Consider the following 24,545-nt stretch of genomic DNA (forward strand, 5'->3'; position numbering starts at 1 on the left):
CCCACGCCTCTGAGCACACATAGCGTCCGTGCACCTGGGGACTGGCACCGGGACCACGCCCGCCGCCCACGCGTACCGGTGGCACAGGCCACCCGGGCGCCAACCATCGTCCCCTCGCCCCACCGCGACCTCCAGCGCGCGCCGGGCCAGCAGGGCAGCAGCCCTGGGCGCAGGCTCCTCCCCTCCCCCCAGGCGGCCAATGAGCGCCGCGACCCGGGCCGGCCCCGCCTGCCCCGGGGAACCTCGGCCGCCGATTGGCCCTCCCGGGCGCACTGGCCCCCGCACGTGGGGCGGGGGCGGGGGTGAATGAAGTGGAAGCGATTCCCCCGCCCCCGCGCTCACCTCCCGCGCCCCGCGCGGCCCGCCCCCCGCGGCGCCCAGTCCCGAGCCCGCCCGCCTGCCAGCTGCGCCCGACCCCGGCGGCCGGCTCCCCCGGGCCCGGACCCGCGTCGTGGACCCGCGATGGCCAAGCGCAGCTCGCTGTCCATCCGCATCGTGGAGGGGAAGAACCTGCCCGCCAAGGACATGTGAGCGCTGCCGGGGTGGGGGCCCCAACTTTCTGGGGAGGGGCGCTGCCCCTTAAGCCTCACCTCCCGGGGTCCACGCGGCCCGCTCGCAAGTGGAGCAGCGGCGAGGGTGTGGCGAGTGTGGCCGCGGTAGGGGACTGGAAGGGAAATGGGGACAGTAAGATTTGTTGGGAGCACCGGGCGGGGCGGGGGGCCGGGAAGGGCGGGGGGCTGTAAGGGGCCTTAGATAGTAAGGAGGGAGCGAACGGCGGCTCAGGAGGGGAAGGGGCTTTCATAGGACCGGAGCTGAGCGTGGGGGGCACCTCGCAGGGAGATGTACTGCCGGGGGTGTGGCTGGAGGGGGTGGGGGAGGCCCCTGGAAACGATGTGTCTTCCTCAGTAGTTCTAGAACCTTTAGTACCCGAGAGTGTGCACCTGAAACACGCCCTGGGGCCCGGGGCTGTCCCGGGGCTTCCAGCTGTGCGCCGGCGTGAAAGGTGAATCCGTAGGTCAGGAGGCCGGGCCCATGCAAAGATGGGGTGGCTGGGGAGCAGCTGTTGCTTGTGCCCTGGGCTTTATCGGAGCCATGCGGTGGGCTTACCTCCTCACGAGCATCCAGCAAGGCAGTTCTCACCAGTCCATGTTACAGGTGAGGAAACCGAGGCTCAGAGACCTGAAATGCTGGCTCGAATGGCAGAGCTGGCTCCTTGGCTCCAGAGCTCCTAACAGACACTGAGATCTAGGGCTTTCCCTGGTCCCTGGCCAGATTTGAGGTTTCGGAGCCCCTTGTCCCAGTCTGTTGTTTCTCAGTAGTCGCAGAGCTGAGCTGCCCCATCGCATCCCTGGCTCCCCTGCATCCAGCCTTAGGCAGCATCTTAGCTCTGAAACCTCAGTTTCCCCTTCTGTAAACTGGAGGTCAAAATCCCTTCAGCATAGAGGTGTTGGGTGGCTCAGTTGGCAGAGCATGCGACTCTTGATCTCAGGGTTGTGAGTTCAAGCCCCCTGTTGGATGTAGAGATTACTTAAAAATAAAATCTTAAAAAAAAAAAAAAACCCTTAAGCACAAAGCAAGAGGTGCTCTGGCTGCCTGGAGCAGCGTGGGGGAAGGGGAGCCCTGAGGCTGCATAGGGTCCAAAGTCTGCTGCCTGGAGTCCGCCCCCCCCCACCTCCCTCCCCTGCCAGCCATGGCTCCTCAGCCAGCTCCTAGATGCCAAGAGGTGGGGAATGGGGAGGGGTGCCAGAGGCTGGGGCAAGGGTGTCTCTCTCACACGCACAGCGGCCCCTGTGAGTTTCCCTGCTCTCTCAGCCTCTCCAGCAGTTCTAGTTCAAGGCCCCCTGGGCCCGGCCAGGCCAGCTCAGCAGTTGCTATGGCGATGGGGTGAGGGAGGGGGCTGGGCGGGCTGTCTCCGGGTGGGTTTCTTTGTTGAGGGGGGTAGGTGGGGTGGGCGCTGGGTATGCGGCCTCTGGGGAGGACCGCGGACAGCTCTGAGGAGGGTCTCAGCCTCCGGGCCCAGCCTCTAAGCACCCCCGCCCTCCAGGCTGGCACTGCTAACTAGGTCAGCTTGGCCTCCTCTGGCTGGTGGCTGCCGGGAGGAGCAGCCCCTCCGTCTGTCGCCTCCTTCTCCATCCCTGCAGGCCCCTGTGCCTGGCTCAAGGCTTTCCCCAGCCCCGGGTGGTAAAACTGTGGACTGGGGCTTCCTGGGATCCAAGGTGCCAGGTTCTTGGCCAGGCCCTGCCTCTGCACAGCCCAGGGACCCTGAGTCTCCATCCCCCGAGGAGTGGCCACTGAGTCCTATTGGTTCAGCCTCCACCATCTCTTTCCTTGCCCTGCCTGCCTCCCTCCTCACCTCCCCTCATCTTGCTTCCTCTGCCCTCCCCACAGTGGCTGGCATACACAGCTCTATAGGTCACCTGGCTCTTAAATCCAGCTGTGACCTTCCCCAACCCCCCACACTTGGGCTCTTCACAGCCCTGCTTTTGTACACGTTTAGGAGGCTTCTGCCTTCAGACACTCCCCTTCAGAGTCCTTCAGAAAACTCCTGTTCATCCTTCAGAACCCCTCTCAAACTTGTTCCCTTCCAGGGCTTTCCCTGGTGCCCTCCGGCAGGGTTGGTTCGTTTGCCGTGTCATGTGCCCTCCAGCAGTTTAGGTCAGCTGGAGTTGGGATGGTAGCAGTTGCTGCTGCTTGGGCTGCCCCTGCTGTGGAACAGGAGGGTAGGAACCGTGACTCGTGACTCATTCATCTTGGCATTCCAGGGGCCCTGGGGAGCTCCTGGCCCACGGTAGAGGAGAATGGAGGGTGTTGAGGACCCTTCCATTTAATCCTCGTATTAGTCTTATGAGGTAGTTATGCTCAGTTTGTTGAAGGGGAAACTGAGAGACTCGGGATGTGCAAGTCACTTGCCAAGGCCACACAGCAAGTAGGTAGAGAAGTCAGGATTCAAAGCCACTCTTGCTGCTGCTGACGGGCCAAGAATCCTAGCTGGACCAAGGTTGCAGGCTTGTTGCAGGCTTGCTGTCGGGCTCAGTGGGAACCAAGCCCTGCAAATGCCATGCAAATCATTTGGCTCAGGGATGGGGTGGGGTGGGGTTTGGAGATCACAGGAGGCCCTCACTGAGCTTGGAGGCAGGGGTGGTGGTGAGCCTGCCTCAGTGTGCCTCTTAAGCCTGTCTTCTGAGCAGCGTCTCTTTCAGCCGGGACTTGCACACTTCTGAGGATGGGGAGCTCACCACTTTCCATAATGGCCCATCTTGACTGAGGCTGTTCTGAGGAGGGAGACCTCATCACAGCTGCCAGTGATACTCATGGGCTTTTTAATTCTCTTAAGGGCACAGAGCACAGCTGTGCTCCCTGTCACCGACAGCTTTTGGAGCCCACCTGTTCCTGTTGTGTTTCCATCCACTATCTCCCATCCTTGAGTGCATAGCTCAGCCAGACAGGAGCTGAGTCTCATAATGACCAGTGACTGCCTGGCTCCCACGCCCAGTGGCCCTGGGGACAGGCCCGGGACTATTTCAGGGTTTGCCCTGATCCTTCCCCTTCCACAGCCTGCAAACTGCCAAGGGGCTAAATATAGAGGCCCTGCAAGTAGTCAGGCTGGCTTCCCCAAGTGGCTTGGGGAAGGGGAAGTGGGGCAGGGGACCGGTCCAGGGGCCTCATCAGGCCAAGGGGTAATGGGCAGGGGCACAGATCCCAACAGCTGGCCAGGGATCATGGTTTGGGCTTCTGGCCTTAGTCCACTTCTGACACTACCCCCTTTGCCCTCCTCTGATCCAGCCAGCCAGCTCCTCGCTGCCCCTGCACACCAGGTCTGTTCCTGCCTCCAGGCCTCTGCCCACTTCGGTTATCTTGCTTGTAACACAAGCCCCAAACCGTGCCGTTCATTCAGAGATTCATTCATTGAGTGAGAGCTGCCCAGTGGGCAGAGCTGGATTCACGGGTGCCGGGGTGAGGAGGCAGAGGCAGGGTAGAGGGCCTCCCCCCAGGTCTCAGCCCACACGGGACATCTTCCTCCTTCTGAGTTCCTTGTGCAAATATGCACGCAGCTGCTGGGCCCTGCCACTGGGTAGCCCAGCTCTGGGGGCCCCAGGGATCTTATTGCTGGAGCCCTGGAGTCCCCTGGCTTTGGGGTGTTGGGATGCAGGCTGGCGTCTTTCCAGGGGCTGTCTGGAGGAGGGGGCTCCTAAGTGACAGGGGAAAAGGCTTACAGGCAGAAGAGCAAGGGGTTAGGACCTTGCCAACATTTACTAAACACCTGCCATGGGCTGGCCCTCCTACCAGGCCAGGGACCCGGGGCAGCTACGCTGTGAGCGGTCATCATGTGCCCCACTGTACTGTGTGGGGAACTGAGTCCTGCCAGACATTTCCGCTCTGCATCAGGACCTTTGGAGATGTTTGTGTCTCCTCCTCCCTTCCTCTGCAGGAAGAGCCCCTTTTGAGAAGGGAAGCAGGGCTTGGAATTCCCCAACCTCCAACATGCAAATCACTTCCTTTTTATGGACCCTGGGCCTGAAAGGCACTCCCAAGACAGTCCTTACCCCCTTTCTAGTCTGGGACCAGCCCTAGGCCTGGCTGGGGCTGCCCCCACCCCAGGAATCCCCCACCCAACGAAACCAGGGCACCTGAGCAGTCCTGGGCTGGTCTTCCCCTTCCTTCTTTCCCAGATGGCTGAGAGCTCTAGGGCAGACTGTTCATTCTTTCATCCTGTGAACGCTCCTGGGCCCCCTGTCTTGTGCCCGGCTGGCCCTGCCTTAGGCCCTGGTGACACAGAAGTGGTTTAGTCAGATGGGGGTGGCCGCTGAGGACAGCACATCCCTAGCAGTCCTGGGATGGAGGGAAAGATGGAGAGGATGCCTGGCAGAGGGACCAGTGGGTCAGAGGGGAGAGCCTACTCTGGGACAGGGACAGGCAGGCTCTGAGAGGCGGGGGTGGGGGTGAGGGGTGGGGGGGATGCTGAGGCTGGGAGGTAGGCAGCACACTCCAGGTAGGAAGAGCAGAGGAGCATGGGCTGGGGAGAGAACAAGGTGCCGAATTGGGTATTGAGCATAGGGGTTTCTGGAGCTGGCCTGGAGCTGTTCCCTTCTCTGACTGTGGTTTCTGTCCTCCTTGGGGCAGAGCCCGGCGGGGCTGGAGGAATGGGCTCCTGGAAGGAGCATCCTTTCCCCAGCAGGAGGGGGCAGGGGAGCTTTTGTCACCACCAGCTTCCCAGACTGATGGGGGATGGGGCGGGGCACACGTTTTAGCCTGAGGAGCTCTTAGGCTCCAGCCCAGGCCCCCTGTGCCTCAGCCCTGATTGTCCTTTCCCTAGGGTGACCGAAGCCTGAGCTGCCTGGGAGCCCCTGGACACCCCTACCTACCCTTGCCCCATTGGCCTCTCGGTCCGGGGTCAGCCCCTCGGTCCGTTGGTCAGCCCCTCCTTGGCCTTCTGTCTTGCAGCACTGGCAGCAGTGACCCCTACTGCATCGTGAAGGTGGACAATGAACCCATCATCCGGTACGGCCCCTCGTTCCAGTCCCAGCTGTGGGTGGGTGACAGGGCTGCACCTGTTCCTCCCCACCCACCCCACCTGGTCCAGCTCACATCTGGCGTAGGGGGAGGGCTCAGAGTATCTGATCTCCTGTTCCTGCCCCCTTCTCTGACACATCTGCTGGTAGGTGAGAAAACTGTCCCCTCACTCCTCCCACTGATCACACTGACCTTACGGCCCATCCAGGCATTAGATCCAAGGGCCTCTCACCAACTCTGTTTCTTTCTATGATCTTTAGGGCCCTCAGAAGGGACAGAGGATGGTGATTAGTGACAGCAGCTGTCGTTTATGGAGTACAGTCTGCCGGGCCCGTGCGCTAAACCTTTTGTAGCCCATTTAAAAGTTGCAACAAACTAGATGTGATATTATTGAATTGCATTTATAGATGAGGAACCTGGGGACTCAGAGAGGCTAAATAACTTGCCCAGAGTCACATATCTAGGAGGTGGCAAAGTCAGACCAGAAGCCAAATCTGGCTGACTCCAAAGCCTGAGCAACTTCCCCCTCCCCGGTCCTTGCTCTCCCTCGGGGCTCCTGCTCTCTGAGAGACTCCCATGGTGGTTATATCCCAGAAAGGCTACTTCGGGCTAGGGGGCCCCCGCCCGTACCCAGAAGAACCACTTCCTCTGGATGTGCCTATGTCCACAGGCTCCACAATCCTGGGCAGGGATTTGAGGTCCCATCCCCCTGTCTCTTGGGCCTCTGCCTCAGACTTCATGTCTAGAGCCTCCCCACTGTTCTTCCCACCCGAGCACCCATCACTGACCACCACCCAAAGCTGCCAGACTCATGATTCTTCCCCCGGTGCAAATAGGACCCCAAATCTTCTTCCACATTCTATCTATCAAACCATGATACCAAGAAGGGGACAGACAGGATGGCTCTGATTGTCTCTGTGACAGACAGGGAGACCGAGTCTCCAGAGTTCAAATGATCTGTACAAGAAGTGGTTGAGGTGAAGGTCATCATTTGTGCCTTCATCCACATCCTTGGGGGTTTCAGCTCCCCACCGCCCCCAGTATCCCCTGCTAAGTCCCATGAGCTCTGTCCTGGAGGCTGGCCAGAGCTGGATGAGGCTCTCTCCACATAAAACTTCTCTGGGTCAGGCTCTGGACTGTGGCTCCCAGGCCCCCCAGGAGGACTGTTTAGTTCCAGAGTCAACTTGGCTAGTCCCCTGTTTCCACCCTCAGCGAGTCTGCTCAGCATCAGGGGCCAGGGTGAGGCTGGGAGGCCAGCCCTCTGGTTCTAGAAGGCTCTAACACCGTCCTGTTATGTGACCTGAGGCCAGCTATGGCCACCTGTGGTCTCAGTTTCCCCAAATGGAAAGTAGCCTGACAGACCTACCCAGGGCAGAAAGGAAGGTCAGGAAGGAATGATGGTGGACAGTGGGAAATCATCAAATAGCAGAGTGGGAGTGGAAGGGGATATGGAGAGAGGTGAACCTAAGTCACATGGCCCTGTCCTGTCACGTCCTGGGACCCGTGGGTGGCCCAGACAGGTGCTGAGGGTCCTCTCCTGCAGGACAGCCACTGTGTGGAAGACCCTGTGTCCCTTCTGGGGCGAGGAGTATCAGGTGCACCTGCCGCCCACCTTCCACGCAGTGGCCTTCTACGTCATGGATGAGGATGCCCTCAGGTGAGTGGGCCCCCACTCCTCACATGGGCCCAGCCCCTGCCATCTGCCTCCTCCCTGCCCGTGTCACTGCTGGGACTGCTGGTCACTTTGGATCTTCTTTACAGCCTGGAAGGAGGGGGAACCCCAGGTGGGTCTGGAAGGGCTCAGGGTTTGAGTGTGCAGATGTCTGTGGGGGGCGGGGGTGTTCACACTGTTCACCCCACATCGTACATACACATGCACAGCAATAAAGGTACAGGTGTGTTGGGCTGTGCACGGGCGGTGGGGGTGTGTGAGCTAGGGAACCCAGAGAGCATGAACTTGGCATATACGTGGGCACACATGTCTGTCCATGTGCAGAAACCCAGCATGTGCTCATGAGAGTTTCCAGAATACAGGGCCCACAGGAGGGTCATTGGTCCTGCTCTAATAGGCTGCTGTAAATGACTGGAGTGTCAGCCTCCCTGCTTCCCGCAGGGCCCCTAAACTGGGAGGAGAGGGGTCCTGGGCTCTCTGCAGAGCCCTGCCCAGCTCTGGCTCCCTCTCCATCCTCCAGCCGGGACGACGTTATCGGGAAGGTCTGTCTTACCAGGGACACCCTGGCCGCTCACCCTAAGGGTAAGATCCCTGGGAGGGAGCCCATGGCCTGCTCTTTCTTCTCCTCCCCTGGCCTCCCTCCTCTCTCCCTCCACTGGTCAGCCTGGTCCCTGGCCTTCCGCCAATTCAGAGATGCTTGCTCGAGGCTCCTTCACCGCCCATGCTCAGGGAGAGCCATGTCTGCCCTCCCTGGAAGGGCCTCTGTGTCCTGGGTCCCCTTCTGTCCCTTGTTGGGACCGCATCCTTCTAGGGCAAAGAGGGGCTGCTAGTGGTGGGACCTGGGGTCCCCTGTCCCCTCAGCCTGGGCCCCAGTGCCGCTCTGTCCTAAGCCTGAGGGGTTGGTCTGTGGCTGGACTAGGCCCCTTGGATGATTGCTGGGATGCTGACACTGTTTTGAGGCCTCACTGTGTGACCTGGGGCAGGTGCTGCCACCCTTGGGATGGGTGCCTGTCTGCCAGTGAGGGCTCAGACCAGGAGCTCTCAGTTCAGGTTCTCCTTGCTCGAGCCCCTGTGACTCTTCCCAGGCCTTTCCACCACACACCTGCTCCTGTCTGTGAGGCTGGGGCAGGCGTGCGGGGTTGGGCGGACTTTGCTGACTCACGGAGCCTCTCGGCCCCTGCCAGGCCAGAGGCCTCTCCTGCCCGCTGCCCCTGCCAGCCCCTCAGGGTCCAGTGGCCCAAGGGATGCTGGTCCCTTGTGGCTACCCCACTGGGGCTCAGCCCCTCCTCTAGCAGCCCCAGATAAGAACCACTGTTTTAAGATGGAGAAACTGAGGCCAGAGAAGGTGATCCTATCATGAGTCAGGGTCAGCAGCAGGGCACGATAGTAAGGACACAGGGGTTGCTGGATTTGGATTCGCATCAAGCCTCTTCCAACTGCTGTTGCTCAGCTTCTGAGCCCATGTCCACATCTGTCACTGGGGATGACAGCCCTTGCCTCATGGAGGGGGTCCCGAGGGGGTGGCAGAGGGGCCCTGTGACGCCTGGCAGGGCTGACGGATAGGGCCAGGCCCCCAGCTGAGCCACTGCTCCCACAGGGTTCAGTGGTTGGGCCCACCTGACGGAGGTCGACCCTGATGAGGAGGTGCAAGGCGAGATCCACCTGCGCCTGGAGGTGGTGCGAGGGCCAGGGCCCTGCCGGCTGCGCTGCTCTGTGCTGGAGGCCAGGTGAGGCATGCACAGGTCTGGGGTAGGGGTGGGGGACACCCTCTGTGACTGCCCACCTGCTGTGCCCCCCCTCCATGGCCTGGCCCTGCACCTCCTCTCACGGAGGCTGGCGCAGGTGGACAGGGGAAGGTTCAGTGAGCTGAAGGTGTTTTCTGGGTGACCCCACACAGAAGGCTGGGGGACACAAGTCCCCCTTAGGGGACTTGGTGATGTTCTAATGGTGGAACTTCAGGCAGTGGGGGTAGTAGGTGAGAGGGGACTTCAAACTCTGAGCATGCACCCCCAGTGCCATGACTGGGCTTCCCCTGGGTTTAACTCCAGTATGAACTTGGCCTGATGTGTGTGCGCACACCCGTGCGTGTGTGCATGTGTGTTGGTGGTGAGGGAGGATGTCCTCAGTGGGGTGAAAGGAGTTGCTGAAAAAATCCAGATGGGAGGGGTGGGTTCTCTCCAGGAGGGACAGTGACTTGGGTGGGAAGGTTGCCTGAGTCACCTGTGACAGGACCCCCCTCCCCCCCCAGGGGTATTTTTAGTTGCGGGCTTCCCTCCTGTCTGGGCCTGAGTGTGAGTCACACACACGCTCCATGAGCAGTACCTTCCCTTCTGGTTCTAACCCGCCTCCACAGGGTCCTTCCCTGCCTCTGGGGTGGGAGGGCCTGGCCTGGCCTGGCCAGTGCCTGTAGAGGAGCGGGTCCCCGCAGGTTGGCTGGCTTCCCTGGGAGGAAGATCTCTCTCCTGCCAGTGAGGCTGTGGCTCCCCTGACTGCATTTTCTGTCCTGGGACTAAAGTGGGGAAGAGGCACAAGCAGATGGAAAGTGTGTGGACTTGAGCAGAGGCACCTTCACACCCTCACACCCAGTCATTCCCACCCTCCGGCCCCGTGCCCACCCGCCTCCTCTCCCATCAGCCTTGCCTGGCAGTGGGCTGTGTGTGGCTCGCATGCACGCACACTCACACATGTGCACATGCTCACACATGCTCACACCGCTCACACATGTGCACACACACTCACATGCTGAGACTCCTGGGGACGCTTAGCCGCTGCCTGGGCGAGGGGAGCAGTCTGTCCACACCTCTGTGCCTGAGTGTGGGGGGGCACCCTTGGCCCCCCGTCGCCCCCTGTTCAGACCCTGCTGGCATTCTGGGAGGCCTAAGAAGCTGTCTTTGCAGAAAGAACATTTCTCCTCGCTTTTCTGGGCAGATTCTCAAGGCCACGTTCTGGAATTCTATTAGACGGCTCTGAGGAGGAAAGAAAAGCAGGCATGAGAGGCTTTAAACTGAAAATATGGAAGAGGGATCCCTGGGTGGCGCAGCAGTTTGGCGCCTGCCTTTGGCTCAGGGCGCGGTCCTGGAGACCCGGGATCGAATCCCACGTCGGGCTCCCGGTGCATGGAGCCTGCTTCTCCCTCTGCCTGTGTCTCTGCCTCTCTCTCTCTCACTGTGTGCCTATCATAAATAAATAAAAGTTTAAAAAAAAAATTTAAAAAAAATAAATAAATACAAAATGAAAATATGGAAGAGAGCAGAAAATAGTATTTACAGTAAATGGAAGAGGAGAGGGCTTTGCTGTTATTCCACAGAAGGTTCTGAGCTGGGGCTGCTGTGACCGTGTTTGGGCCTTGCAAAGGATCGGCAGGATGGCTAATCAGGGCTGCTCTCCAAGATGCACCATCCCAGTCAGGAAATACTGCAGGGCAGGCCTTCTACAAGCCCCATTATCTCAATTGTTGGGGTTATCTTCTCCATTCTACCTATGGGGAAGCTGAGGCTCAGGGAGCCAGCCCCAGCTCAGGGATGCCCTGGGAACAGGGGGTGGGATGGGGGGCACAGCCCAGGAAGGTGCACTTGCCTCGATGCACTTGCCTCCACCGCTCTCCAGAGCAGAGGAGTTGCAGCAGCTCGTCTGCAGCTGTCAGGTCAGAGGAGCCACAGCTTCCACCTCAGGGGATCCTTGCCTGGTATGGGTGCCACAGGGAGGCTGGTGGGGTGAAGGCTGTGAGAACCAGCATCCAGAGAATGAAGAGGTGCTGTCCACAGTTACCCGGCTTGCCAGGGTGTGGATGAGCCTAGCCTGGTGTGGTTACCCCACAGTGGTGGGGTGACAGTCTGGGGAAGGAGATGTGAAAAGTGGATGCTCTGCTTCCCCACAGAGACCTCGCTCCCAAGGATCGGAATGGTGCATCTGACCCCTTTGTCCGAGTGCGCTACAACGGCCGGACGCAGGAGACCTCGGTGAGGGGGTTGGGGGTGGCGGGCGGGCCCTTATCACCTGGGAGAGGCAGGCTGGGACTGCGGTCTCACAGAAGAGGTTTAGAAAAGTGGGTGACCTCAGTGCATAGTAGGTCCCAGCCCTTCTGGCATCAACCCCTACAGCCCCAGCTGCCTCTCACTCCCAGCCACATGGGCCAAGACAGCCAGTGTGGGGTTCATCTGCATGGTCCAACAGCTCCCCACACTGCTTTCCTCACCTCCAGGAAACAGCGTGGGTGGTGGGCTCAGCCCTAGGGTGAGGAGGGTGTGGAGTCCTGGATTCTCAGTGCAGTCTGCTGCCTTTTTGCTGTGTGGCCTTGGACAAGCACCTTACCCACTCTGGGCCTCAATCTCTCCCCTTGAGAAATGAGCAGAGGTTTGGACAGGAAGTTTATACCTCTGCTGTTGCAAGGCCCCTGCAGGGATCCCAAGTGGGGTGTCTGGGGTGGCTGTGTCTTTGGCTGGGCCTTGTTCCCAGGGTGGGGGAGGTGGGGTTGGGGGTGCAGGGGTGGGGCTTGGTGTCAGCTCTCCCCCCACTCATCCTGTTCTGGGTAGATCGTGAAGAAATCATGCTACCCACGTTGGAACGAGACGTTTGAGTTTGAGCTGGAGGAAGGGGCTGCGGAGGCGCTGTGTGTGGAAGCCTGGGACTGGGATCTTGTCAGCCGGAATGATTTCTTGGGCAAAGTGAGTGCCCCGCCCCTTCCAGCTGCACCTGCCACCACCTTGGAGCCTGGCCTCCATCCTAGCACTGCCCCCAACCACCCCCCCCACCCCACCGCTGCCCCAAGCACTCCCCAGAACCAGCCACTGCTGTTCAGGGACCCCCAGAAGCAACTCCTCCAAAAGGAACAGTAAGTTGGTGAGGAGGAGAGCTGAGGATATCAGCCCTAGTGTGGCTGCCCTGCCTCTGCCTTGCCCTCAGGTGGTGTTCAATGTCCAGCGACTATGGGCAGCACAGCAGGAGGAAGGCTGGTTCCGGCTGCAGCCCGACCAGTCCAAGAGTCGGCGGGGAGAGTGAGTGTCCAGGCCTGGCAGTGGGGCTGGTGGGCTCTGGGCCCCGGCGGGGGCGACGGGGGCAGTGAGTGCAGCTGACAGTTGGCTCCAGCAGGCAGGCGGGCGGGCTGCGCAGGGATAGGGGCTGACCCTTGCCTACTAGGCCAGGCTCGGTTATCCTGGCTGATCCTGCTGCCTGGCCCTTCTCACAGCCTTGGACTCAGCCCTGTCCTCTGAGCTCTGAGGCAGTACAGGTCTCTTGCTTTCTACCTTCTTGGCAGATTCTGGAACAGGCTCACAGATCCTTTCCCTTGAGGGGTTTCTCAGTAGACCTCAGACCAGAGTTCAAGTCCCCAGAGCTCTGACTCTCCCCCAGATTTTCCAGGAATAAGGTTACCAGATAAAATATAGGATGTCTGCTTAAAGCTGAATTTGAGACGAACATTGAATAATTTTATAGTGTAAGTATGCCCCTGCAGTGTTGGAGACAGACTTCTAAAGATACTCAAACTTAACTGGAGGCTTATATTTTTATTTTGGTAAATCTGGCAACCGTATCCAGGAAGCCCTCTGGGCTCAGCCTGAAAGTAGAGGATCAGCTGTGTCCCCCACCTTGGTTAGTTCAGCTCTGCCTCTGCGGAAAGCCCCAGACTCCCTATCCCCACCATCGACAGGGCAGGGGAGCAGGGCAGACGGCTGTGTCCAGGAGCAAGGCATTTCCACAGAACCAGCCGAGGGCCATGTGGACAGCTTCTACTGTGTGTGACGCCATGGGCTGATTAGCATCATTTTGTGAACTCTGCTATGCTTCTGGAAGTGGGGGCCTTAGAGACAGTTAAGCCTCGGTCAGTACTGTCACCAGGAGGGATTCGAGCAGGGGAGCTTGGCAGTTAGGTCTTTTGTGGCAAGTTGCCTAACCTTCTCCAGGCAGGTTGTTAGGACGACTGGGGATTTGTTTTACTGTGAAGCCTATACACGACGGAGCTGTGCTCTGAGGGTTTAGAGATTCAAGGCTGGGGAGCCCAGCATGTCCACCTGGGTCAAGCTCAGAGTCCAGGGAATCCAGAGGTGACAGGGAGCCAGGCTGTGAAGATGGGTGGAGGTAGGAGGGGCTTCCCAAGCAGGGAAAGAAAGCAGCTTGGCGAAAGGTCAGGACGTGGGGCAGTGCAGGGAAGCAGGATGGAGGGCATGAGCCAAGAGGCTGTGAGGCTGGTTGCAAGTGGGGAAGATGGAGGCAGTGGGGAGGGGGCATAGCCCCGGCGGCCTGGGTCCCTGGTGGAGAGGTGGAGAGGTCACAGGCTGCCCGTTCCAGGGGCAGCCTGGGCTCCTTGCAGCTGGAGGTGCGGCTGTGGGACGAGACGGTACTCCCCTCTGGCTGCTACCAGCCCCTGGTGCAGCTGCTGTGCCATGAGGTGAAGCTGGGCACCCAGGTGAGGGGGCCCCGGGGGAAGGTGGGGGGTCCGGGGACAGTAGGCCTGTCCTCCCTGCCCTTCTAAACCTGTTCTCAAGAGCAAAGCTCTCAGTTCTCAGGATGGTAAGGAACTAGCCAGTGCCCAGGGCCCCTTGCCATCCCTTGGGAAAGTGCCCCCCCCTTCCCCATGGTCCTCTGAGGTCCTCAGGGTGAAGGGTTTGGGTTCCCCTGCGCCTCCTCCAACCCTTCCTCTCCTTGCTGCCTCCCACAGGGCCCAGGGCAGCTGATACCACTTATTGAGGAGACAACAAGCACGGAGTGCCGCCAGGATGTGGCCACCAACCTGCTCAAGCTCTTCCTGGGGCAGGGACTGGCCAAAGACTTTCTGGACCTGCTCTTCCAGCTGGAGCTGGGTCGTACCAGTGAGGCCTGGGAGGGGGTGGCCTGTCTGAGGGTTTGATGGAGAGGGGAGCCAGGAGCCAAGGACTCCAGAGATGCTAAGAGGGGAGAAATCTGGGAAGTCTTCCTGTAGGAAGCTGCTGGGTCTGATTAGGAGGCAAAGGAAAGAGCAGAAGGCAGAGGTGGGGCAGTGGGCTGGGAGGTGGCGAGGAAGTTCCTTGCAGAGGGTCCGGTTTAGAGTCCTCTGTCCTCCCCCGACCTCCGACCCACTAGAACCTCTGCTTGTAGGTGAGGCCAACACCCTGTTCCGGAGCAACTCTCTGGCCTCAAAGTCCATGGAATCTTTTCTGAAGGTGAGATTAAGGGGTCTGTGGTCCTTCTTTCATAGACGAGATGGAGGTTCAGAAGGGCCGAGAGACAGTGGGAGCTTAAGCTCAAGTCTTCTGTCAGAGCCCGGGGCCCTGTAGGCTAAGAATGTCATGCATCCAACCACGCATCCGCTCACGGGCTCCTTCGTGCAGCAGGCAGGTGCAGCAGGCGGTGCCGGGGTGGCTGGGAGGCCAGGTGCGGGGCGATGGAGGCAGGACCAATGCCACTCCCCACGGCCCCCAGGTGGCTGGGATGCGCTATCTGCACGGCGTCCTGGGGCCCATCATTGACAGGGTGTTCGAGGAGAAGAAGTACGTGGAGCTGGACCCCAGCAGAGTGGAGGTCAAGGACGTAGGGTGAGGCCGCGGGTGATCCGTGGGGCGGGGGTGCCAGGCTCTTTCTGCCTGGGTCTACCTTTCGTCGCTCTGCCCCCCTGTGTCGGCTGACGCCGTACCGCGCCTGCCTGGGGAGCCCCTGTGCGAGCCGCGTGCAGGGGCGCTGACCTCCTTCTCCGCGGGTCCGCTCAGGTGCTCGGGGCTGCACCGCCCACAGACGGAGGCCGAGGTGCTGGAGCAGAGCGCGCAGACGCTGCGCGTCCACCTGGGGGCGCTGCTGAGCGCGCTCAGCCGCTCCGTGCGCGCCTGCCCCGCCGTGGTCCGAGCCACGTTCCGCCAGCTCTTCCTGCGCGTGCGCGAGCGCTTCCCCGGCGCGCAGCACGAGGTGCGCCCCCTGCCGGCGGGGGAGGGCCGCGGGCGGGGCTAGAGCCGCAGGCAGGCTCCCCGCGGTCGCGGTCGCGGTCGCGGTCGCGGTCGCGGTCGCGGTCGCGGTCGCGGTCGCGGTCGCGGTCGCGGTCGCGGTCGCGGTCGCGGTCGCGGTCGCGGTCGCGGTGGGTGGCGAGGTCCGGCCTCGGCAGCCCAGCCCCGCTCCCCCCCCCCCAGAACGTGCCGTTCATCGCCGTCACCAGCTTCCTGTGCCTGCGCTTCGTGTCTCCTGCCATCATGGCGCCCAAGCTCTTCCACCTGCGCGAGCGGCACGCGGACGCGCGCACCAGCCGCACCCTGCTCCTGCTGGCCAAGGTGCGGCGGCGGCCGGCCCGCCCCAAAGGCTTCGGACTCCCCGCCTGTTCGGCCCTGAGCAGCGGGGGGATGGGATGCGTCCCTGAGCCGACCCGGTGCTGTCCCTGTCCCTGCCTCCGGTTCTACCGCGGGAGCAGCCCGGGTGTGGGGGCGGGGAAGGTGCAGTGCGGGGGCCCTTGACCCAGCGCCGCCTGGCCTTGCTGCCGTCACCCGCAGGCGGTCCAGAACGTGGGCAACATGGACACACCGGCCTCCAGAGCCAAGGAGGCTTGGATGGAGCCGCTGCAGCCCACCGTGCGCCAGGGTGTGGCTCAGCTGAAGGACTTCATCACTAAGTTGGTGGACATCGGGGAGAAGGAGGGTGAGGCTCCCCGCGGGGCCCCGGGCCACCCTCTCACGTTCAAGTTTGCTCCACCCCTGCCCAGTGTGGCCCTGCCCACAGCCTGCAAGTCCTGTTTGTGCTGTGCCCCGTGTCACCACCTACCCCTGTGCCTCTTTGGTCACACTCACAACCCCCTGCCCCCCGCTGCCTGGGCCCCTGGTGGCTGTGCCCCAGCCCTGCCATCATCCCTGGGCTCACGCGTTGCCCTCCCTCCCCGGCCCAGCAGAGCTGGACCTGCAGCGGGCGCTGAGCTTGCAGGCACCACCGGTGAAGGAGGGGCCACTCTTCATCCACAGGACCAAGGGCAAGGGCCCCCTCATGTCCTCCTTCAAGAAACTCCACTTTTCCCTCACCACCGAGGCCCTGAGCTTCGCCAAGACACCCAACTCTAAGGTGGGTAAGGAAGGAAGGAAGCAGGCAGGTGGGGTTGCGAGAGTTTATAACACCCTGGAGGCACCTGTGCCTCCCTCGGAGCCTGTCCAAAGGTCCACTGGGATCGGAGAAGAAAGCTCGGCAGGACCAGCCTTCTGGTGTTAGCCGCAGGATCTCTAAAGACCCGTGGGGAAGAAGCTCCTCTGCCCGGAGGGGAGGCAGCAGCTGCAGTGTCAGGCCTGGCTGTTTGGGGCATGAGTGGGGTGGGGGGCAGAGGGCTGCTTCTGGGAGATGAAGGAATTCGAGGAGGTCTGGAAGGGGTCCTAGTTTCCAGCCCTGTGTATGGAGGAAGTGTCTCAACTTTTCTGAGTTTTGGTTGGTGTCTTGGCCAACAAATCAGGGGTATTGGTCCCCACTTCCCAAGTTGTTGAGGGCAGAGGAGATGGTTGCTCTGAGGATGCAGAGCCCGGGCCCAGCATAGGGCAGGATCAATTTTTTTTTTTTAAAGATTTTATTTATTTATTTATTTATTTATTTATTTATTTATTTATTTATTTATTTAATTTATGAGAGACATAGAGAGAGAGGCAGAGACACAGGCAGAGGAGAGAAGCAGGCTCCATGCAGGGAGCCCGACGTGGGACTCGATCCGGGGTCTTCAGGATCCCACCCTGGGCTGAAGGCGGCGCTAAACCACTGAGCCACCGGAACTGCCCCATAGGGCAGGATCTTAACCAGTGGTGTTACCGAGGGCCCTGGATTGGCCTCCTGTCCATGCTCTTCTCCCAGGAAGGGCAGAGCATATACGTCTTGGATGGATTTGCTGACCCCTAGCTGGGCCTCCCCACCAGCCCCTTGCCAGCCAGGCTCTGGGGACTCTCTGCTGGGGATGGCCAACCCAGCCTGAGCAGCTGATGGGGAAACTGAGGGGGTGAGGGAGCTCCCTGGGTGACCTGTCAGCCTGGCCTCTCACTTTCCAGCTTCCTCCACTCTGGGCAGCTGCCCAGCGCCTGAGTCCCCCTTGCATTTTCTGTAGCCTCAGCAAAGCTTGGCAGGGCCTTCCCTTATCACACTCTGGGCCCTTTCCGCTCCTGGGCACTGGGCTCTGCCGTTTTGTGGGCACATCCCGTGCATCCACCTTCTGTTTGCTTCCTGTTTCCTCTCTAGCAGCTGCTCCCCAGAACAGCAGGCAGCATATCCTCTGCCTTTTGGGAGGCCCCACCCCAAGATGGCTCAGATGTGTGTCCCCAGGCCTCCCTCCAGGATTTCCCACTCCTCCCCCAGAGATGACCCTGCCCTTCTCTGCTCGTTTATGAGGCCAGGAGGGGTGGTGGGCTCGGATGCCAGGCTGGGGTTGTGTGGGTGCTCTCCTGAGGGCCATGGGAACTGGTTGCTTGAGTGATGAAGGCCCTGATGAGTTCCGATGGGAAAGCCCAGGGGCTGGGGGCTGCTAGCACAGGTTCAGTTTCCTCAGGTTGGGGGCTTCTCGGGGACATGAATCTGTCAGACACAGGGCTTCTCCCTGTCCCATTTGTATCTCACCGTATCAGATGATGGCAGGAGTGGGGAGGGGCCGGGAGGTGGGGAAGGTAAAGGTAGGTGAGAAAATTATTCATAAGGGAAGAGGCACAGGGCCTGGTCCGGCGGGTGCTACTTTCCAGGCCTGAGGACTGCTGGGAGTCCAGACACTTTTCCGAAGCTCAGATCTCCCAGGACCACTGGGAACCCTCGAGAGGCCAGGCATTTGGTCACTATCTGTCTGGCTGAGGTCACTCACAGAGCTGGGTCCCCTGTGCCAGCCCCTGGTGCTGCAGATGCGGAGACTAAGGCCCAGGACTAGGGCGTGGAGTGGTTCTAGCTCGGACCCTGAGTCTCCTTGTTCTGGCCCACTCCAGAAAAGTGCCCTCATCAAGCTAGCCAATATCCGGGCAGCAGAGAAGGTGGAGGAGAAGAGCTTTGGCAGCTCACACGTCATGCAGGTCATCTACGAGGATGACGCAGGCAAGCCCCAGACCATCTACCTGCAGTGCAAGGTGGGGACCATATGGAGGACACTCAAGGGGAGGGGTGCTGTGAGACTAGCCGCCTGGTGTGGGAGTGAGTCAGGCCCAGCAGAGTGTGAGATCTGATGTGAGTGCACAGTGTGTGTGTGTGTGTCCTGGGCTCTGGGGACCTGTGCCCATGGTGTTCCCTGGGCCCGTCTAGACGCCCACATGTAGGTCTCTGTGTAGTCCAGTGTACGGATATGTACGTTCCTGTGATTCCAAGCTTTGCACATTGTACGTTTGTGGGAAACTGGATTTCTGAGTATCTGTGTTGGTGCCTATGTGTTTGTGGTGCGCGTCAACGCATATTAATCACCTGTTTACACAAGCATGTGGCTTTGAGTACATGCTCTCAAATTCTTCTCTTTAGGTATTAACTCATTCATTCATCTAAGACTTGTTTGTGGCGCCCCTGCAAGGCTCCCGGCGCTGTTCTTGGGGGTGGGATACAGCGTCAGAGGACAAAGCCTTGCCTTTATGGAGCTTGTCCCTCAGGAGACGGATGCTAAGTGAATATGTAAAATGTCACATGGTGACAGTGCCTTGGAGGACACAAGGGGAGAGGGAAGGGACACAGTCGTGTTTAGTAGTGTTTAGTGTTTAGGGGCATGCTACTCTCCCCGAAGGGCGAGCAAGAGGGCCTCTGACAGGTGGCCTTTGAGCTGGGACATTGTGAAGGAGAGAACGTCTAGGGGAAGGATACAGGGAGTAAGAAGGAAGGCTGGAGTCAGAGGGGGTCTGGCTTGTCCCTGAGAGTGACTGTCCAGAGCCACAGGGGAAAATGGTGACAGTGAGGCCACCACATCTGGTTAGCAGGTCATACACTGCCCAGGGGATGGCTGAAGTAGGCCCACTCTGTTCATCGGCCCATGTGCCTGGGAGCTCCAGGAAGGGAGGGAGGGCTTCCTGGAGGGGGTGGCCTCAACCCTCCCACCTACCCTCCCGGCATTCCATGCAGTGTGTGAACGAGCTGAACCAGTGGCTGTCTGCGCTACGGAAGATGAGCATCAGCAACCCTGGCCTGCTGGGCTCCTACCACCCCGGCATCTTCCGCGGGGACAAGTGGAGCTGCTGCCACCAGAAGGACAAGTCAGGTGAGAGAGGAGGCCTGTACCCCCTGACACTGCATCTGTCCACAACTGGCTCCAGGGTCCTAGCTGGGACTGGGGCCTTTGAGCCCTGGCTTGTTGGCCTGGCTGGGGAGCCACCTGTGCACCTGCGGGGACTAATCGGGGGCCGGCTAGTCCCTGCGGGTGCTCCGGGTGGGAAGGGTTCTGTGACAGGGTAGTTTGGGAGATGGTGTGTGGTGTGTGTGACACACATGGGCACGTTGAAGACCCTGCAGAGGCCTGAAAATGAGTTGGAATACCGTCTCTGATGCCATGTAATCCAGCACTCGGAACTCACGGGGAGTTAGGGGAACCCTTTCTTGCCCAGTGAGGGAGGTTCTGGCAAAACCAGTGTTCCAAGAACACACTTCAGGAACTCCTTGCTAAGGAGGGCACATGAGGGCTCCTGAGTTTGCCAGTGCACACCTGGCAGCCTGATACCGAAGCTGCGGGTGGGGGGACTCCAGGCACCAGAGGGATGGCCCATATGAGCTTCTGCTAGAACTTTCCGTGATAGCGGCAGTGGTATGTATCCGTACTGCCCAGTACTGCACTTGTGCTTGTCACGAACATGTGTGGTTAGGCTTGAACCATGGCCAGTGTGGCCCAGGAACTGAATTTTAAGTTTGTTTTAATTTTATGTAGTTTTAATTAATTTAAAATCAAATGGCCTCCTGTGGCTAGGTGGCTACCCTATGGGACAGCTGAGTTCTGGAACTGTTAAGATCTTCCTTCCCTTAACCTCGGTCTGCTTTACAAAATTATTGTTCCCCATTCACAGAAGAGACTCAGCCCCTGGAGCCTGTGGCCTCTGGGCAGGGCCCAGCCTCAGCCCCTGGAGCCTGGCTCGGGGAGGCCCTGGGAAGCTGCCCCGCCTGCTCCAGACCACCCCTGGGTCTGGGAGGGGGCAGTGGCAGCTCTTTACACGGGCATCACTGGTTGGTTGGCCTGACTTGCAGCCCCTGCTCTGACCTTGGTGGTGATAAATCCTGTCACTGGGGAGGGGGGCTCCCCATGGCGCTAGGAGGCATAGGGCCTGGTAGCCCATTTTATGGAGGAGGAAACTGAGGCTAAATGGGCTGATGCCTCTGCCAAGGTTGTAAAACCAACGAGTGACAGGGCCAGCTCCTTCCAGGGCACAAACCCCTCAGCTTCCATCCCCATGCCACTCCCTTCTTCCTTCCAGGCAACCAAACATCCAGAAAGTTGTCCAGCCCCCTGACTTGTGTCTTGTGTGGCTTCCGTGCTCTGCAGTCATGTATCCTTGGCCCTGGGCTCAGGAGTAGACCCGAGAGGGATGAGCTGCTGCCCTCCTGGGGCCCCTGAGGCCGTTCTTGTTCCCCTTTAGCCTCTTGTGTCCCCACCTGCACTATCACCAGGTTGGATGTAAGCTCTCCCAGGGCCTGCCCATGACTCTGCCCTCTCTGTGCCCCCAGATCTGGGCTGTGACAAGACTCGGTCACGTGTGACCCTACAGGAGTGGAATGACCCTCTGGATCATGACCTGGAGGCCCAGCTCATCTACCGGCACCTGCTGGGTGTGGAGGCTATGCTGAGGTGAGGAGGCCTATAGAGCCCCAGGGAATGTGGCCAGCGAGGACCGGGGTGAGGGACAGGGCCAGGGCCAGGGTGAGGGCTCAGGACTGGTCCTTGTGGTCGCTCTTTCCACTGCACATCAGGCCGGCCCCTGCCCTGCCTGCCTGGGACAGCTACACCCGCGGAGGGGCACATGGGCCTCTGTAAGCTCTCCCTCTGTCCTGCCCGGGCCCACCCAGCCTCCCAGCCCGTCCGGCCTTCCCGTTGTGCCCTTGGACCACAGAGCTTGTCCTCAACCCTGGCTCTAGCTCAGAAATGATCAGAATGCCTGGGCCCTACCACACCAACTCAGAGTTTCTGGAAGTGGAGTCCAGCATGGGGATATCTCCAGGCAACCCACTGCTTCCTAAGAGCGCTGTTTCCCTGAGCCTGCTGGAAGGGGGCAGTTTTCTAGCCCAACCCTGGTCCCGGCAGGGCCCAGGACGGGTGGTGGTGGTTGTCCGTGTTCCTCATCGACTTTTCCAGGGTTTAATCTTTCTCAAAACCCTTCAAAGCTCATGGGGTCAAACTGGAACCACTCATTCCCCTGTGAGCCACAGTTTCCGGTAGCTTTCAGGTCATTCTGCAGCCACCTCCTTTTTTGATAGTGTGGCCCCCTTGCTTGGTGACTTCATCCTCCACCTACGGGATGAAGCCACCACCCTGTCTTCTCTGTTCCTGGGACCCACAGTTGTCCTCCATTTAAGCCAGGAAGCGGCAGAGCAAAAACTCGAACCTGAGCCACCTTGGGTTTAGGTGGGCCCCAGCACGGGACCGGTGCCCATGGGCCTCACCGTAGCACCCTGCCTTGAGAGCCTCCCCACCTCTAGAACCACCCTTTCCATTCCACACCGCCAGACCTCCTGCCCCATTGGCACCTCTGATTCCGACTCAGGGGTCTGTCCTTACTCCCCGTCGTAACTGATCACTGCACACTTGTGTTGGGAACAACACTGATGTATTCTCTTGCAGTTTGTGTTGAATAAGCAAATGAGCAGAGCGGTTAAGGGACCAGGCCGACCCCACGGGGCCTAGAAGGCATTTGAGGAGGAGGAGCCTGTTAGATCTTAGCAGAGGGACACATCTCCTCCAAAACAAACCGTGGGAGACTCAGAAGGGCCAAGCCAGTGCAGTCCCTAAGCAAGGAACTTCAGGCATGAGGTCCACATGGCTGCTCACTCTTCCTCCATGTGAGCTCCTGGGACTGTGCCTGAGGACCAGGGATCTCTGGTGAACCCCGCTTAGGACTCGTGCTTAAGTTGTCACCGTCTCCTCTTCCTATAAGAAAGAGACTCCCTCCACGGCCAGTTAATATGGGGGATTTTCAGGCCCCAACTGGCCCCTTTCCCCAGGGCCCTCCAAAACAGAAGTGACGTTCCAGAGTGCCTTCCATCGACCCACCGCTGGAGGTGGGGAGGACCAGTGGGGGCTGGAGAGGGAAGGTGCTAGGGGGCCAGAGGACCAAGGCCTGGGCCCCTGTTTTTCTTCCCCACAGAAAGTGTCAGCCCCCCACTCCTGGGATCCTCTCCAGCTCGGGAGGCCTGCAATGGGTCACCCAGCCTTCCTGGCAAGGGCACCACGAGCTCTCATTCGGTCCTCCCCTACAGGGAGAAGCAGCGGGAGCTGAGTGCAGCAGGCACAGAGGCAGGCTCTGCACTTAGGGGCTCAGGGGAAGGTAGGTCCTCCTAGCTGGACTCCCACACTGGCCTAAGTTCCACTCAGGGGTGCTGTGGGTGGGGCCCAGACTGGTGCTGGTGGGTGAGGCCCTGCCTGCTCTGCCCTCATCTGGCATCTGCCTCCAGCCCCCAAGGATCCACTGGCCCAGCTGTTCCAGGTGCTGCAGGACCTCCGGGAGGCCCACAGATCCAGCCCAGCCAGCGTACCGCCCTCGGAGACAAACCGCCTGCTGGAGCTGCAGACGTGAGGCCTGCCCCACATGCCCTCACTGAACCCCCTGCCAGGTGCTCGGAGACCCCCCCCCTGGTGCGCTTTCAGCTCTTCACATCACTCCGTCTCACTGGGGAGCGGGGCTTAGGGCTCTCCTGGGCTGGGTGGATTGGGGGCCAGAGGCCCGTCCTTGCCCACCTGTAGTCTCTAGGGGACTTTGTGAGCTCCTTCTCCTCTATGAAGCCTGGCTGTTCCTCGCAGCCCTTGCAGCCATCGCTGGCACCACCCCACTCTCTCCAGGGGCCCTCTCCTACCCCGGCAGACCTAGCCAGAAACCAACCCTAAGATGGCCCTTGACCAGGTGGACTGATACTCCTTGGACTCACAGAGGTGGGAGGGAACATGGGGCCCACCCAGGAGACCAAGCCTTGACCTCAGCATCCCCTCAGCTCCTGGCCATCACATCACCTGCTCCCCTCCAGCCACTGGCTGGGCCCCCCCGGGAGAGCTTTGCGGTGCTGTTGCTGACAATAAACCTGCTGTGACTGCTTGGGCTCTGGGGTCTTGTGATGGGGGTCAGTAGAGGGACTGGGCTTGGTGTGGATTCCAGTGGCTTCTTGAGTGTGGCCAAGGACCGGAGCCACCAGAATAACCTTCGTGCATCCCCTCTGTTCACCCCCCCACACATCCTGGGAGGACTTGTTTCTTCCCCCAACTGCTGTTCCCACCATACTCCTGGGACCCCTGCTCCATCCCCCCCCAGGCTACAGAGCCTGAACAGTGCCTCACCTTTCCTTCCTGCCCCCAGGTGGCTGAGCCTGCACCCCCCCTCCGCCATCACCAACACCCTGTTCTCTGGCTCCTTCCTTAGGACCTCACACAAATCCTCATGCTTTTTGAATCTCGGTGGGTTTCCAGGACCTTGTGGTCCGGAAGTACAGAGCCCAGGGTCCACTGCACCCTAATGAGAGTGAAGGGGAAAGTAGTGTGCACTACTTATGGGGCTGCCACAGGTAGAAGCCTGGGTTTGAACTGCATACATAGCCCCCCAGTGGTGTCACCGCCCACCCTCTCTTCCAGGAGGGTCCTGGATGGGGTGGCTGCTGCAGCCTGTAGGGGTGACAGTGAAGCAGGGCCTGGCACTGTCCCCACGGCTCATGTACCCCCACACCTCTAGGTTCTGTCAGGCGGGAGTGAGGCCCCTTTGGGGTAAAAACTATACCCCTTCTCTCCACCCCCAGCCAGCCAAGTGGCATCCTAGCTTTGCCCGGATGGCCCAGAAGGGTCGCGGCTACGCCCCTGTGCATCATCCCCTCATGCCTTCTGTTCCTCACCAGTTAAAGCCCCCCCCGTGGAGTCCAGGCTGGTGTGGGCCTCTGGCCAATGGCACCTCCTCACCCCAGGGCCCAAGCTTAAGCAAGGAATAGCCCTTCCCAGGAAATGGAGGCTCCTGGTTTCCCGGGCAGGTCCCCGGCGGCTCCTCAGATGCTGCGGCTACTGGAGCCGACGGGAGACCCAGCTCCTTGCCTCAAACAGCGCAGGTGGGGTCCGTCCACACAACTGCGGTCGGCAAAATAGCAACCAGCAGTGCCAACGCACTCCTCTCGGCCGCCAACCGCCTCCGCCGCCGGGCCGTCTGCCTGGCAAGCAGCTCATCGGCCCCAAGCCCGCTCCGCAAAGGGGCGACCACGCGGGGGAAGGTGGGGGTCGCGGCCGGCGGCCTTCTGGTCCTAGGACCTGACGCCTCCTGCCGGCCCGCACTGC

General features: G+C 60.2%; 1 protein-coding gene across 4 annotated transcripts; it reads left to right on the forward strand.

The window, feature by feature from the left end:
- Positions 1–359: 359 nt before the first annotated feature.
- Positions 360–23,334, forward strand: RASA4B (RAS p21 protein activator 4B). Of its 4 annotated transcripts, XM_038539169.1 has the most exons (21): positions 360–527; positions 5,443–5,499; positions 7,055–7,168; positions 7,704–7,765; positions 8,781–8,910; positions 11,061–11,142; positions 11,716–11,847; positions 12,086–12,177; positions 13,469–13,586; positions 13,839–13,989; positions 14,255–14,319; positions 14,579–14,691; positions 14,863–15,055; positions 15,274–15,411; positions 15,628–15,772; positions 16,020–16,186; positions 18,061–18,198; positions 19,169–19,304; positions 20,756–20,876; positions 22,502–22,569; positions 22,697–23,334. In XM_038539169.1, exons 1-21 carry the CDS (start codon positions 463–465, stop codon positions 22,816–22,818), a joined length of 2,409 nt encoding a protein of 802 aa, XP_038395097.1. In that variant the 5' UTR covers positions 360–462; the 3' UTR covers positions 22,819–23,334. The 4 variants fall into 4 exon arrangements, with proteins under 4 accessions (XP_038395097.1, XP_038395096.1, XP_038395099.1 ...); XM_038539168.1 differs by lacking the exon at positions 22,502–22,569; XM_038539171.1 differs by lacking the exon at positions 18,061–18,198.
- Positions 23,335–24,545: the final 1,211 nt, after the last annotated feature.

This window comes from Canis lupus, chromosome 6 (assembly GCF_011100685.1).
Source record: "Canis lupus familiaris isolate Mischka breed German Shepherd chromosome 6, alternate assembly UU_Cfam_GSD_1.0, whole genome shotgun sequence".
NCBI classification, from domain to species: Eukaryota; Metazoa; Chordata; class Mammalia; order Carnivora; family Canidae; genus Canis; species Canis lupus.

Excerpts from the sequence above, each read along its gene's own strand:
- RASA4B (XM_038539168.1), top strand. The coding sequence starts at position 463 with ATGGCCAAGCGCAGCTCGCTGTCCATCCGCATCGTGGAGGGGAAGAAC. Across the intron at positions 7,766-8,780 it reads CCTGGCCGCTCACCCTAAGG|GGTTCAGTGGTTGGGCCCAC; the intron begins GTAAGATCCCTG and ends CTGCTCCCACAG. Across the intron at positions 16,187-18,060 it reads CCAAGACACCCAACTCTAAG|AAAAGTGCCCTCATCAAGCT; the intron begins GTGGGTAAGGAA and ends GGCCCACTCCAG.